General features: G+C 40.4%; 1 protein-coding gene across 2 annotated transcripts in view; it reads left to right on the forward strand.

The window, feature by feature from the left end:
- The window catches only part of RNF141 (ring finger protein 141), a 187,984-nt gene that overhangs the window by 107,822 nt on the left and 65,017 nt on the right, over positions 1-15,145 (forward strand). For both annotated transcript variants that reach the window (XM_078680950.1, XM_078680949.1), the window contains one exon: positions 12,077-12,258. In XM_078680950.1, the coding sequence (XP_078537076.1) occupies positions 12,077-12,258 (182 nt within the window). The remainder of the gene's footprint in view (positions 1-12,076; positions 12,259-15,145) is intronic.

Raw genomic sequence — 15,145 nt, forward strand, 5'->3', positions numbered from 1 at the left:
TGGAACAAGACCAAGAAACCATTACCTTTCTGTGTAATTATGATATAATCCTCCTGCAGGACACATGGAACATCACCCCAAGACATATTGTTGGATATGAGGAACATCATGAAATGGCGGAAAAGATCTCTAAGTACGGTCATCCAAGGGGGGGTTTATCTACATATATAACAAATAAATTCAATTGGAAGACAGAGACAATGGACGCAGGAGTAAACTGGATACAAGTTATAAAATTAGAAAATAATCGGCCTATAAATGGAGTTGGGTGGAATTTATTGGTTGTAAACGTATACATACACCCAGAGAAGCATACAAAAGTCAAAAAATTGTCTGAATTAGTCAACATAATAAAAACATTACAAATAACACATCAACATTACGAGATGCTCATCACAGGAGACTTCAATTGCAATCTGACAAGTATTAAGGGAAAGAAAAGCAATATCAAAATATTATGGAACGATTTAGAAGCACTGGGATTAGTGACATTAAACGGAAACATGAGGGGTGATCAACCGGCAAGTACCACCTTTTTGCGTGGAAATAAATCCTCCACAATAGATTATACATTAATCAGCAAAGAGCTCATAAAGCAAACAGATCAGTTCAGCATTGTACCGCGACCGGAGAGCGACCATTTTCCTCAAGAAACCATACTAAATTTAAACATCCATCAAAAAATTACCACAGTGTCACTGGTTACAATTCCGGAAGTATTCAACCAAAAGAAACTAAAATGCAAAGGAACCATAACCAATGAGATAATGCGAACAGTGTATATGTACGTAGAGAATACATCGTTCCTGGAACCCCATTCACTGGTGAAAGACTGGGAGAATTTACACACACTGCTGCTAGACAAATTCCCTGCAAAGTCAGTAGAGACCCGTGCACCCGACTCCAACAAAGGGGCATGGTATACCTACAAGCTAAGAGACAAAAAAAGGAACATTGCTAAAGCTTTGAGACAAAAGGCCGCATTAAACAGAATGGGAAAAGAATTTGACAATAGTGAGATACAAAAAATGAGAAAAGAATATAAAGATGAATGCCGGAAAGCAAAAAGGGCACACACAGAAAAGCTATGGGAAGACCTGCTATGGACAAGTAAATTACCAAATAGCAGTGAATTTTGGGGCATAATCAATAAATTATCAAAGGGAACAGGAGCGCGACAGAATATAGGAATCAGTGAAACTACATGGCTACAATACATCGATAGCCTGTGTAATATTCACATGGACCAATTCCCAAGCAAAGATGCAAGAAAAGACACTCTATTGGGAAAAGAATTAAGAAGCGCCGTCACCTTCAACAAAAAAACAAACGAACCGGAAGAAGAAACAACGAGCTGGGACATGGAAAACCAATTTCCATTAACAGCAGTGAAACAAACACTCTCTTTGATAAAAAAAAATTGAAAACCGGGGCGCAGCTGGCCCAAATGGACTACCAAATGCCCTATTTAAACAAGATCCTGAATTCTGGGCAAGTTATCTCACACCACTCTTTAACCAACTGTTTCGGGATAACAAGATGCCATGGTCCTGGAGTGGAAACCTTTTTCACCAATTTACAAAAATAGGTGTAGAATGGAACCAGGGAACTATAGGCTAATAGCCCTTATTGATGTAGAGGCAAAACTTTTTTCATCCTGTATATTACGACATCTACAGGAATGGACAAACATCAATAAAATAATCCCTAAGTTCCAAACCGGCTTTAGGGAAGGCATGGGCTCAATCACAAACCTTTCAGTATTGGCAATGTTAATAGAAACCGCAGAAAAAAAGAGGGTAGGATTACTGGCATGCTACATCGATTTAAAATCAGCTTTCGATAGAGTACCACGAGACCGCCTGTGGAAAAAGTTGGAATCATGGGGACTCCCGCAGAAACTAATAGAAACCATTAAAGCCTTCTATACTGAAACATGGGCCAAAGTAAAGCTGGGGGATGGGAAAAGAATATCATCACAAATAAAAATAAGAAACGGCCTAAAACAGGGCTGTGTGCTGTCTCCAAGCTTATTTAACCTGTATCTAGCGGATTTAAACACCTATCTGCAACACGTAAATGGTCATCCGCCAAAATTGGCAAATGAGCCAATACAATTTCTGCAATACGCGGACGATATCGTTGTAGTAAGTCAAACTCCGATTGGCCTGCAAAGAGTCATAAATAAATGAATCGATTATTTTGACACATTAGGTCTGGAACTCAATAAAACAAAAACCAAGGTAGTGAGATTAGCGGGCCCAAGACGAGGAAAATGTAAATGGTACGCAAAGGACACACAAATTGAGGAGACAACTACATATAAATATCTGGGTGTTAAATTGAGCAGAAACATGTCACTGGTGCACCAAAAAAGGGACATCACAGCCCAAGCCCGATCGCTTACCTTTGCCTACAAACAGCTGCAAAAGAAATTACTCTGTCCCTCGTACGGACATCTCTTAAAAATAATGGCAGCTCAACTGCTCCCAACCCTGTCATACGGGTTGGAAATCTGGCATGGGAAAGAAATTGATATTTTAAACAAACTACAGATAAAAGTTTACAAATCAGTTTTTAATCTTTTTAAAGGATCATCCCCAGCACAAATACGTTTAGAATTTGGTCTACAAAACCAAGAGTACCAAAGGAAAGCACCCTTTACAAAATGGTGCTGGAAACTCAGAGCATCAGAAAAAGGATCATTAAATGACTTATGTTGGTTAGAAATCAAGATACAATATGAGCAAAAAGAACCAAACACTTGGGGCGATTACTTGCGACTTGCACTGGAAACACTAAACATCGAGGAAGTTTGGAATAGCCAATTGGAACGAACATCATTTAATAAAATTTGTAATTTAAATGCAAAATTGCTATCCCTGGCAGAGGATAAAAGGAGACTAGCCAAACGCCGCCATGCATGGATTGTAAATAATTCGTATAAAAGACTAAAACCCCAATTTTATCTAGAAGCTCACTTTCGGTTATCGTTAAAAGCAAAATTCATGGCATACAGATTGGGCGACCACTGCTCAAAAGACCTGATTCCCTCCTGGAAAATCAAACAGCAAGCCAAGACATGCCGCCTACGCGGGTACCACACGGAAAGCTTGCTCCATCTAATGTGCACGTGTGAGGCAGTAAAAGAGAAAAGAAGAAAACTGCTGAAACAAGTTCTAAATAACCTAAAAATTCGCACCTGCAGACAGGCGGTAACAACTTGGATGGGTGCCACTTCGAACATTTTAATATGCCGTGGTGTAATATTCATGACATTAGTAGAGACTTTACTCTTAAAAAATGAATAGTCAAAGCTGGGTCCGGAAAGATGATTTTTTTAACACTGCAAATTTTTAAGAACACGTATTTTAATTTTCTAATCTAGATTGTTATTCTCTTCTTATTGTGTACACTTTAGGGTTGTGATAAACCAAATAAAGTTAATCTTTCAATTGAATTGAATTGAATTGAATTGAATTGAGGTGATAAGCACTGGTAGATCGGCAATACCTGTTGGTTGGTGGAGTTTTGCCAACGGTTGGTCCAGAGCTGTGCAAAGTTGTATGCTTAATACATAATATTTTGAGCTTTATCCTGTGTCATACAGTGAGCCAGTGGCTGTTCATCATTTTGGGTGAGGTTCGTTTGAATTTTCTGAAGTAAAGACACATTCTGGCTGCTTGGTTTTGAATCCTGTATATTTTGTATTTTTTTATTTGAGACCTTTTCAGGTATTAATTGCTCCAGTAAAAATAACCCAGTTTAGGGAGGATTAGTGCCCTTGTAAATTGTAGGACATGGGAGGAAGGAATTTGAGATCTATTTTTTTCTCCACTTGGACAGTTGAGAATGGTTGCTCCTAACCACAGAGTTTATCTGAGGGTCGAGAGATATGCCCTTGTCGAAGATAATTCCCATGTGTTTTGCACTTGCTGATGGTAGAAGAGATCGACTCAATGTTTGGCCACCTAAAGTAGAGTGTTGTGCTTTTTTGCCTTGTATTTGAAATTACAAATTTGGTTTTGGCTCCTTTCAGGCACAAGCAATTGTCTCATCCAAGAGATGGTCTATTCATTAAAGGCTAAGAAGTTGTTTAGGTGTTTAGTTTAGCAATTTATTTAGTCTGAGAAATATTTGAGAGTTTTATGCGTGGAGCTGGAAGTAATCTGTTATGAATTAATTTGTGTCAAGAAGCTTGTGTGTGCAATAAATAATAATGACGAGAGATAATACCTGGAAGACACTGCGATATACTGGTTTTTATATGGATTCCATAGAGCTAAATCTGATATGGTATTTCCTTAAACACAGGAGCAAATTGGTCTAATCTAAGGCAGAGCTTGACGAGTGTATTCAAACTTTCAATCTATTTATCAGTGTCATGGTCCACTGTGGCAGTTGAGAGATTTAGGAGTATCGGTGCTGCTGACTGATTAGCATCCAGAGTTGACAAGAGGTTTTAGTATATTTATCAAGGCTGTTTCCACCCCTTTTCCTGGACCCGAAGCCCAGTTGACGATCCTGTAGGAGGTTGTTTGCTTCTAGGTAATCTTGAAGCTGTTTGGTGAGTTCCTTTTCCACTATTTTGCTTTTAAATGGCCGATTGAAGACTGGTCTGAAATTGAAAAGTACAGTGGGGTCTGCTGATGGATTTCATTGATGGGGTTATGATTGCTGATTGCTTGTCTTTGTATAGCATGTATCCTTCTTTGCTGAATAGAGGTGTTGATGATTTCCGTCACTTGTGGTGTCAGTCACTGGTAGAATTCCTTAATCCACTTGGCTGCACAAGGGTAGGTGAGAATGTTTGAGGCTTTGTTCCAGCTGCGATCTATCTACTTAAGCCAGGTCCATAGATTTGAAATTGTAGAATGATGTGCTGAGAGGTAGAGGGGCTGGATCTGGAAAGTTGAAATGTTAAATTCTACAATTTAGTTTGACATGAATTTTGGAAATGCTCTTGAAATAGGTGAGATTTTTACTACATCGAAGTTGCAGTCTTGTTTGACAGAATGGTTTGTGAGGAGAGTTCTCTGAAGATTTTGAAGAGCTTGCTGGTAGAGTTGTTAGATTACAGTATGTGTTGGACAAAGAAAATCTTCTCAGTCCTGTTTATAGCTTTGTGATAACCTCTCATGGGAATTTAGTTTTCAAAAAAATCTTGTCTGCATCTGATTTACCAGTTGCCTGTTCTCATTCTATTCTTTTTTTAGTTCTGCTAAGTCGATGTTAAATCATTTGCTGCTGACGTCCTCAAAAGAAACCCAAGCGAGCAACTCTCGCAGAGGATGCCAGGACCAGTGATTATTAGTTCCTGTGAAGCTGGGATGCACTGAATTTCTCAGTTCACCAGCTCATTGACAATAACTGCAGAATCACTGCAAATTACGTTTAAAACCTCTCCATGTCTTTGTGGCACTTTACATGCCTGAATTCATCTGAAGGCTCCACAAAGCTGAGACTGCCAATTTGCTCTGGAAAACAGTGATTACTGCACTACTCATGATACGGTAAGGCCATGATATGCAACCCTGTCATTTTAAAATATTTAACGGCTGCTTCCCATCATGATGCTCACCAGTCTGAGGCCAACAGAAGGACAGCTTGACTGAAATCACCTCATGAACGGAAGCTATTAAAAAGGAAAATTCATCATGTGAACGTATAAAAAGGACCCTTTTGCGCTTATAAAAAAATGAAAAACAATTGCATCTCTTCTAAGTACAGGGTAAAAGCTTTAACTTGTTTGTTCTGTGAAGCTACACTTTGTTCTCTCTAGTCAAATAAAGAATAAACAATTATCTTCTCTCCTGCTCAACCTATACTATTTAACCATCTGCACAGAGAAGTCTAGACGACCACCGCCAATTGTGAAAATAACCTAAAACCTGCTGCCTACAGATCTACTACATAAAGGGCCCGCATTTGCCTGTCAAGTGTGCTATCCATGGGACATTAAGCTTATACATTTTGAAATGGAACCTGAGCAAAGTGAACACATTGGATGTTTTTTGGAAAATCATAATTAAAGCGACAATTATACCAAAATGTGTCAGTTGGACGGCTCATTTGAAGAGCAAAACAATTTTGCGATTGACTACTTAGACCAGAATGCATCAGTGATTCCAGTTGGCTGGCCCATCTCAAGTGTCATTGGTATTAATCTACATCAGTTGCTTAACAAGTTTAATTGCCAATTATATCCATGAGTAAGGTCAGGAGACCGAAACGTGTCGGGGAGGCACGCTTTGTTTCATGTTCTGGTGGAAGTAAATCAAGTTGGTACTTAGAAGGCTAAACAATGACAGTGTATGCAAGAAAACTATAACGGAGTCCAACAAACCTCGATACACGTGTCATATCAATGCCGATTTACCCGTCTGTGTGTATGTGTACTTTACAAATACAGACTACGTTATTATTAGGTTAGAATAGTATCAAGGGGAAGTCCGGACTGAGCCTCTTGGTATTGACATTAAAAGGAGCATAGTGTGAAAGCTGTGGGCCTCGATACAAATAGTTCCACTTTGTAATCTTGGTACTCCTACCATGGCCACTTATCCACCATTACATTAGAAACAGGTTCAAGGCAGGAAAGGATCACCAAGGATTTTATTTTCAGGATGAGCCACCATTGCAGTTTTCATTTGTGTGTAATTAGGCTATTTCCAAAGGTGGGTTAGCCGTTAACCAAGTGGATTAATTTAGTCTGGCTTTTGGGTGGTCTACTGCTGCTGCAAGGCTTCTTCACTACAGTTCACAGTTTTCCGTATTAGCCTCTGTTAATCTAGCCATGTTTATAAAGGTGAGCTATGGAGGACATGGGACATGGTAGCGCAAAAGGGAATAATTCCACAAAAAAATAGAAAAACACCTTCCTCAACAACTTTAGATGGAATTTCTGTAAAGTGTATTTTGCCGTGTGGGTATACAGTTTCTATTTCTAACCATACCTGGATTGCTGGCAGTTCGATAGCCCCTCATCCAATTTTTTTGCCACCCCCAACCCCACTAAAAAAAACAACAGCAAAAAATCAATCTGGTATCTTTAACATGTCTCAGCAAAGGTAATCTTTAAAATGAGGCATGACAGTGGAGACAGACAATAATGACAGGGCTTACACTACGGGCTCAGCAGCATGGGGTGCCTGAGGCCAGTCTCAGACCGATTAACCAGTCTCCTCATATGTTCCAGCCCAGGACTTACTAGGGAGGTAAATACTTCCAGGGTCTGCTGGTGACACCTTATACCTGTCTCCCCCTCTTTTTCTTAAAATCATGTGTCCGCTCTGCAAGCATTACGAAAACTGTCAATTCCTGATGGAGTGAAAGAAGTTACTGTTTTCAACTTTCTGCAAATTCCGCTATGGAGTCATACTCCTTACTTTGTCGCTTAATTTCCTTGAAATTGTTTTTCAAGGTACTTGCAATACACTGTTTCTTGACACATGAGGTGGGGTTGCGATATTGTAATGTGCTAAGCCTGGGTATTCCTGTGTCAGGAAGGAACTACATGTTCAAATTGTTCGCAGTGTTCTTTTGTATGAGCCTGCTTAGTCCAAACGTTTCAACCTGCAACAGGCATGGATGAGCTACTTCCCCTGTGCTGTTTCCACCTCTAACACACCAACTCGGGTGTTTATGGCTCGCTTCCTTGAGCTAATTCAGCCTCACATGTTGCAATCATTGGCCAAATGAGGCACATTTGAGTCTCAAGTGTGACCATCATCAGTAAAGGATAAAGCCAAGCTATATTGTGAAAAGGTGTATTCAAAGGTGAACTTGCTAGTAGCAAGTGTACAGGGTAAAGTTGGAGGTCTTGGACTGTGGAAGGACATGTGCTCTGCAGCATGAGTGGCATGACTAGAAGACGAGGCCCCTTTAAGCTGCTGCAACATTTTCCCCCTCCTCCAGATCCAGAACCAGCACAGCACAAACATTAAAAGACTGCAAGCAGGGTATTATTTATGAGATAAGTAATGCTCTTCTACCATTTAGTGGTAAAAGTTCAAAGGTTCACTGTTTCAACTGCTAAAAAGAAATAGATGGTGTCCTACAACACACCGCCCTCTGTATATTAACCCACAATTACTAAATTGAAAACAATGCAATAGGTCTTGCTTTTGCGAGAGTTTAAGCGATTGGCATTGTAAATGACAATGCCTTTTATATATGTGTTTTAAACCTAACACATATATAAAAGGCATTGTTATTTTTAATGCCAATAGCTCAAACTCTCGCAAATGCGATAGCACTTAATGTTGGCCATGCCCATTTATTTAGACACTTCTCACGGTATTCAGGTTACAGTGAACAGCGTCTCAACAAAGAGGCAAGGACAATATAAAAATGAAAGCGCCTATGCTGCACTTTCACAAAAATAAAATAATTAAGAAACGTTCCACGCTGCCGCTCAAGTGAAAGTGGCCCTTGCAATTAATTAACAAAATAAATAAGCGCTGCCGCTAATGTAAAACAAATAATTAAATAAGTGCAGCGGCTATAGTTAATGCGACCCGTGTAGTAATTTAAATAAATACAGTAGTAAGCGTGCGACATGCTGCTATGTCGTGGGTGGAATAGGGGAAGAGCATTAAGGAAAATAGTGCTCATAAACTTATAAAGCAGAGCATGTAACAACACCAGTAAAATGTCCAGTCCTTATGGGCGGTAACAAATGGAGGAAAGGCGGTACCAAGCAGGGACGAACAAGCCTCATAATGAATCGGTAGCCAGTGTTTACGAAGGACAATTGCACAAGCCAATTCAAAGTATGGGCGGAGAGTGGGAGGGGCTTCTAGTGCATACCCTAATATAGCATGCCTTGCAGAGCAAGCAGTGCATGCGTGCTGCTGCTAGGCTCAACCTAAAAATGTCTGGCCAACACCCCTACAACCCTCTGCCTTTCTCACCCTTCTTGGTGAACTCTCACCAGGGCCGGACTGGCTACCGGGCAGTTTGGAATGCTGCTGAGCTGGGGGCTGATTTCACTGCAGTGGGGGCTGATTTAGTTCATGGAGACCTGCGTGTGCTTCAAAATAATTAATGCAAAACGAATTTCGTTTAGCACATGCATGAGCAGAGAGACAGCACAATGAGAGCCACAGATCAGCAAGACACACGCCGTCAGGGCAATCTAGTGGTTGGCACAGATTCAGAGCTGCCCACATTCTCCTGCCTCCCTCGTGTTTGTGGAGATCCAGGAGAGATGGTAGAAGGTGGATGAGGGTATCAGCTGTCCCGAGAGACCTGGGCAAAGCAGAGAAACATGGGGAAAGTATGTGTTTTCTGTAGTGACGTCACACAGTGAAAAACATTTGTTTTATGCTTTTGTTATAGCGAATAACAGGATTTTGATCCGGTAATTTAAGTTAACGGCTTCCAACGAAAGACATACAGTTTAATTGATTTAGAGATAGGTTGTTCAAATATTTCCAACTGTACATCGCACACTGTCACTGGTTGTGTATTTGTTTCGCTTGCCTGAGTCTAATCATTATAAGGGCATTTTTTCTCAATTTGAGGCCAAAGAGTCGGATATTGATTTGTTCTAAAACTCCTGGCTCTGTGGCATAGTCATAGTACTGAGTGGGGACGTAGATTTACCATGAGTCTAGGGGCAGAACGAGAGTAGAAATTCCCATCAGAATTCTTAGGCTGGAAATGGGAACAATTAAATATAAATTCATGGCTCTCATGATGATTCTTTTCAAAAGGTGTCCTCTTATTTTCCAAAGATTCTGTAAAGAAATGCTGAACATGCTTCTGATTTGTAGGGGATTCATTTAGAACAGATAATCACTCTTCTCAAATTCATTCGTTACTGGGGAAAGTAATGCTTCACAGAGAGAACGCTTGTCCTGTGTCAACTTTCCATCACACTTGGATATAAATGGAAGGAGACTATCACTCTTACTCCGAATGCCGTTGCTGGTGCTTTAAGGTTGTCAAATGTGACATCAGTTATGAACTTCTCTGTACCTCTGTCTCTGCTAGCAGGGGAGAACCATACTCTTCTTCCAGAATATATCAAAATAAATTCTGAAAATCCTTAACTAATGACTGAGGCATGTACAAGATACATTTCTGGTCTCAAAGAGAAGCTTATACAAGTATTACCACATTTCTGTCTTATTGTTACCCAGAAATGGGATGTTATGTTATGTCATATGTATTTGTAAAGCGCACTATCACGCACAAAGGAATCGTGTGTGTGTGTGTCTAGCCCTGTCTTTTGTTAGCTATGTTAACTGAAAAGCTTGGTCTTCAGCTTTTTGTGAAATTCAAGAAGATAGCAAGAGGCTCTGATGTAGATTGGGATTGGGATTGGGCGTGGGAGGTGTGTGAGTAGTCCTGTGAAGCAGAGGTGTCTGGGTGGTTGATGGAAGTAGATATGGCTGTTCAGGTATGTGGGGCCTAATTGTTGTCATGTCTTGAATGTGTGTGTGAGGAGTTTGAAATGAGCAGGTTTGTGTATCAGGAGCCAGTGGAGCTCCTGAGATGTGGTGTTATGTGGGTTCTGGATGGGAGATTAAGGAGAACCACAGCTGGCGAGTTTTGAATAGTTTGTTGTCCTTTAGTGAGTTGCTTGGCGATCTCAGTGTAGGGGGCATTCCCGTGGTGGCCAGGGCATGAGGGACAGATTTTCTAGTTTTGCTTGGAAGGCAATTTAAGGGGTCTTCCACAGCATCTTGAGGGTGTGAGAACAGGATTCAGTGATGGTGTTGACGTGTCCAATTTGTTGTTGATGATTATTCTGAAGTGCTTGGTGTGGGTGCTGTATGTGGGTGTGTGTGTGTGGTTCTGAGTTTGGCCGGCCACCAGTTTGAGTCCCTTGGTGAGGTGTTCATGCCGAAGATCACTACTTTGCTGAAGATCACTACTTCTGTTTTATCTGTGTTGAGCTCGAGACAGTTGGCTTTCATCCAGTTAGAGACTTGTCATGCATGTGGTGAATTTGTTTCTTGTGTTGTGGGTCTTGTCCTAGAGCGAGAGTGTGAGTTGCGTGTTGTTGGCTTATGAGAGGATGTTGATGTTGTGCGTGTGCACAGATTACGTTGTCCAGAGGGATTGTTTATGGGGTTGAATAGGGTGGGGCTGAGTGAATTCTTTAGTGATGGCAAAGATTTCTTTGCTGTTAGTTGCAGAGTCCATGCGACCCATGAAAGCAAATGTCTATTGGTGCCTGACCCTAAATCAATCTATTTGTACTACTTCTTCCAGGTACTTTAAAATAAATAAATTGGTACGACGATCACCTAAACATCTTACTTGTATGTAGCAAAACCAAAAAAGATTTCCTTAATATGTATTTCTGTGCTTCTCTGTGATATCCAGCCAAACTTGGGATTGTGAAAATTGACGAAGTTTACATTTTATCCCAACTTCAGCCAATCAATGACTTTTACAGGTGATCTGTAACTATGATATTTTACAGTTCCTACCAGTGTTATAGTCATCCTTGTTTACGGTTAGGTATGCTGTTGGAAGTTTTGTTTTCTAAATGGCTGTTTTCTATGTACTAGAATCTGCATCCCCCTTTTCCCTCGTCATCTCGTTCCGCCACTTTTCATGTGTTTTCATATTAAGGAACAGTTACTGTTAAAGTTTGAAGTTGGTGTTTGCAGTGTTGTGATATCTGAACGATCAGCTGCTTTACACTCCTTTGCTATGGTGTAAGTTGCTTGATTCTTGTGAAGTTTCAAAATAAAATAAATTTCAACTTAAGAAATGCTTTTAAAACATTTAAGTTTAAGATAAAGTAAAGAATTATCAATGAATATATCTTTATTAAAACAGATGTGTATTAAAGAATGTTGTGGGGAATGCCCTTTTCACTACCATGTGGATTTGGAGATGGATACTTGTTTTCTAACTACTGTTACTTACAAATAGCATTTCTTTACAATTGCATGGTTGAGCAGACCAAGAAACATGCACACCAAGCAGTGCAAACAATGGAATCAGAAAAAATAGAAAAATATTCATTACTAATCTTCGACCTTATTATTTGTTCAAACCATGAAAGCAAAAGGGCAATTTTGGATTTAAAAACAACATTTTTTGTATTTAGATTAACAAAACCACTGGCATTATGGAAGCTTCCAGAATTATGAATTTGTATCAGTTTATTCAGCTCTACAAAGATATCACCAGTCAAGCAGCAGAAGTGTTTGCCCAGCGCAGTGCTGACACTGAAGGAACTGCTGAGAGTCTCTCACCAGAGTCTTGCCAAGCCAGCATTTGGATGGGAAGGTATAGTACAGTGTATTAGTGCATATGTTTTATTGTCTTTATAGTTACAAATGTGTTTTTTTTATTTCTGAGGTTTATTTCTGGCTATTCAAGGTGACAGAAATTTTATTTTAAACTTGGTAACTTTTAATGCACTTAGAAACAATTTGATGAATTACTTGATGTTGTATTCCAGCAAATAAGTGATTACATAGACATACATATTAATATTTTAAAGTGTGCTCAGTTGTCTCTGTTAGCTCAGACACATATGTTTGTTGAGATGTTCTTAGCAGCAAGATCCCTTAAACGTTGTGGTATCGGGTTCTATCAGGTCTACATACTTGCAGAAACACTCGGACACCATAGAACAGAAGTTGGCACGGAAACTGAAAAATGCAAAGATACAAGTTTATTAGGACCCCATGGGGTGGTGGTACATTCCTACAGCACCCTTCGGTAATGCAAGAAGTATCACCCCGAACATCGGTGCGCGACCTCTTTTATACAGTTTAACAGCCATAAAAAGGTAGGTGGTATACATTTAGAACAGTTTTAGGTACATATAAGGGCATTTTTGGAACACAGCCAACATGTGGGAGGGGTTTAATACCACTGGTCAGTTGGGAGAAACATTCCTAAGGAGTGACCACTCTCTAGTCCAAAAATCAGATGTACGCAGGCGCGAGACTGACCATTACTAAAAATAGCCTGTTGCTGGGCAGGGTAAAGGTTCATTGGCATGAAGGAAGGACAAAAGGGCACGCTGACCACGAGGCAGCATGTTCATAGAAAAATGGAAGCCACCGAATATGAAATGGCCCCCGCACGTTTAGTCAAGTTAACAGAAATGTTCGTGTAGCTGAGCTTAACGCTAACTCAGGTACTGCCAAATTACGACAGACGACCCTTTTAGCGTTTAGCTGAAGCTACCTCATAATGGAAGTAATCCGAATGTTCATCATTAATATCGATCAGCATAATTTGCTTGATTTCAGCATTACTCATCTGTACATTTTTAGCAATAGCTCGTTTGGATGGGATACAGGCTGTAATACATACAGTACATAAAGTAGGACCACATTGAATACATAGGCAACAGAAGACAAATATCCCAATAATCACACATAGAACAGTTAGTAGTTTCCAACCCCAGGTACTAAGCAGAGCCCAAAACCAGCTAGAAAAAGTCCAAGTACCATTGTCAGTGTGAATTTCAGAGGCAATTTTGTGCAACCTAGAGATAGCATCATACACAGATGGTGAATTATCTGGCACATAAACACAACAACTACTTCCGATGATGCGGCATGCACCCCCACGATCAGCTAACACTACGTCCAGAACCATCCGGTTCTGAAGCGTAACGATTCTTGAAATCTGAAGCTCTTCAGTTAGATTCCCTAAAGCGGAAGCAGTTTCATTAGCAACTGCCTCCACAACACGTGTTAACCGTCTAATTTTCCTGCTGTTTAGGGCAGCACCTACAAAAGAGAACAACCCTAAATTAAAATCCACATATTGTTGTAGTGAGGTGTCGGTTTGGTCGACATCATCAATACCCAATGTTCTCTTAACTCTATTCAATATAAAATCGTGATATAATACAGAATCATTATGGTACATAGGTGGGGCAATAAACACAGGGGGTAATACAAAAGATATATAACATGTACCTAACCATCCAAGAGGAAGACGGTGATAACCTTTATTACCGCAAATAAAGTAAGTATTTCGTGAGGCCACAAATGAAACACCATTGGGTGTATCAAAGACAAGAGTAACATTGCATTCGCTTCTTCCCTCCGGAATTGTTCCCTTATTCCTAATACAAAGGTCTGCTTTTGTATTACATGCAAACTGGTCATATTTGTAAGTCTCTGATTGGTGAAGATACGAGGCGTAGATACATTGTCCGGTCGATATTCTTCCCACTCGAATTTAGTTCCTTCTGCTTGTGGATAGCCATCTCGATCGTTATAGCAAACCTTGTTCAATCGAAAAAGTAGTCCACCTTTTGTTGGCCATCTTAATGTAAAGAGAAGTGTGTACCAAGCATTACATGAACCATTGTGGGAAAATGGAAGAGGAATAAGAGGTGTTCCTCCTTTCTTTTGATGTCCCGGTAACATCCCACAAACCCAACAGTTGGATGTATTTGTCATATTGTGTGTGTGATGTAGAATTTGAATGAAACTGTTATTCAAGTAATTCTGTCTATGTCTCTCCTCATGATAGGGCAAAGTAAAATGGAAATGTTCAGATGGAATTGGAGTGGTAGGCAGTAAATAGTCCCGTGCAGGAAACAGTCTTTCTATAGTCCAAGCTATTACTGCTATCACCACCATAGTCGTAGCAAAAAGAACTGCACCCAACATTTTTCTATTTCTCAATGTCATAGGTGCCATAGTACAAAGAACGAAAGTTTCAAAAACCAAACTAAAAATAAGAATGTGGTGCTGAGAACCAAGGCTGCCGCTGGTGTCTTCTCCGAGATTCAAGACGGGTGTCGCTACACTGGACAGAACTGATCCCCCCCCCCCTTGATATTCCCGGCTTCCGTTTTCACAAACCTCGGAACGGTTACCAACCAGTCACAAAAATACAAAAATGTATTATTTCCTTGACCGTAGATTGTACTTCACTCTGCCAGAAATAGCTTGGTCCGGGAAGGCTCCCTCCGACTCGTTGGGCATAACAGCTGGGCTTTTCTCCGCATTCAAGATGTCTCTGTAATCGGACAGCACTTCAGGGTTCACCAGGTCCGGAGAGACACGTCGGCAGTGCGTTGAATGTACCCACCGCTTCTTATTCGTGACTCGCACAGCCGTTCGCGTTGCCAGCAGCACTTGTTCAGGGCCACGCCATCTCGGCTCCAAACTGCTGGATCTCTCAAACACCCGGATCA

Source organism: Lissotriton helveticus, chromosome 3_1 (genome assembly GCF_964261635.1).
Source record: "Lissotriton helveticus chromosome 3_1, aLisHel1.1, whole genome shotgun sequence".
Taxonomy (NCBI): Eukaryota; Metazoa; Chordata; class Amphibia; order Caudata; family Salamandridae; genus Lissotriton; species Lissotriton helveticus.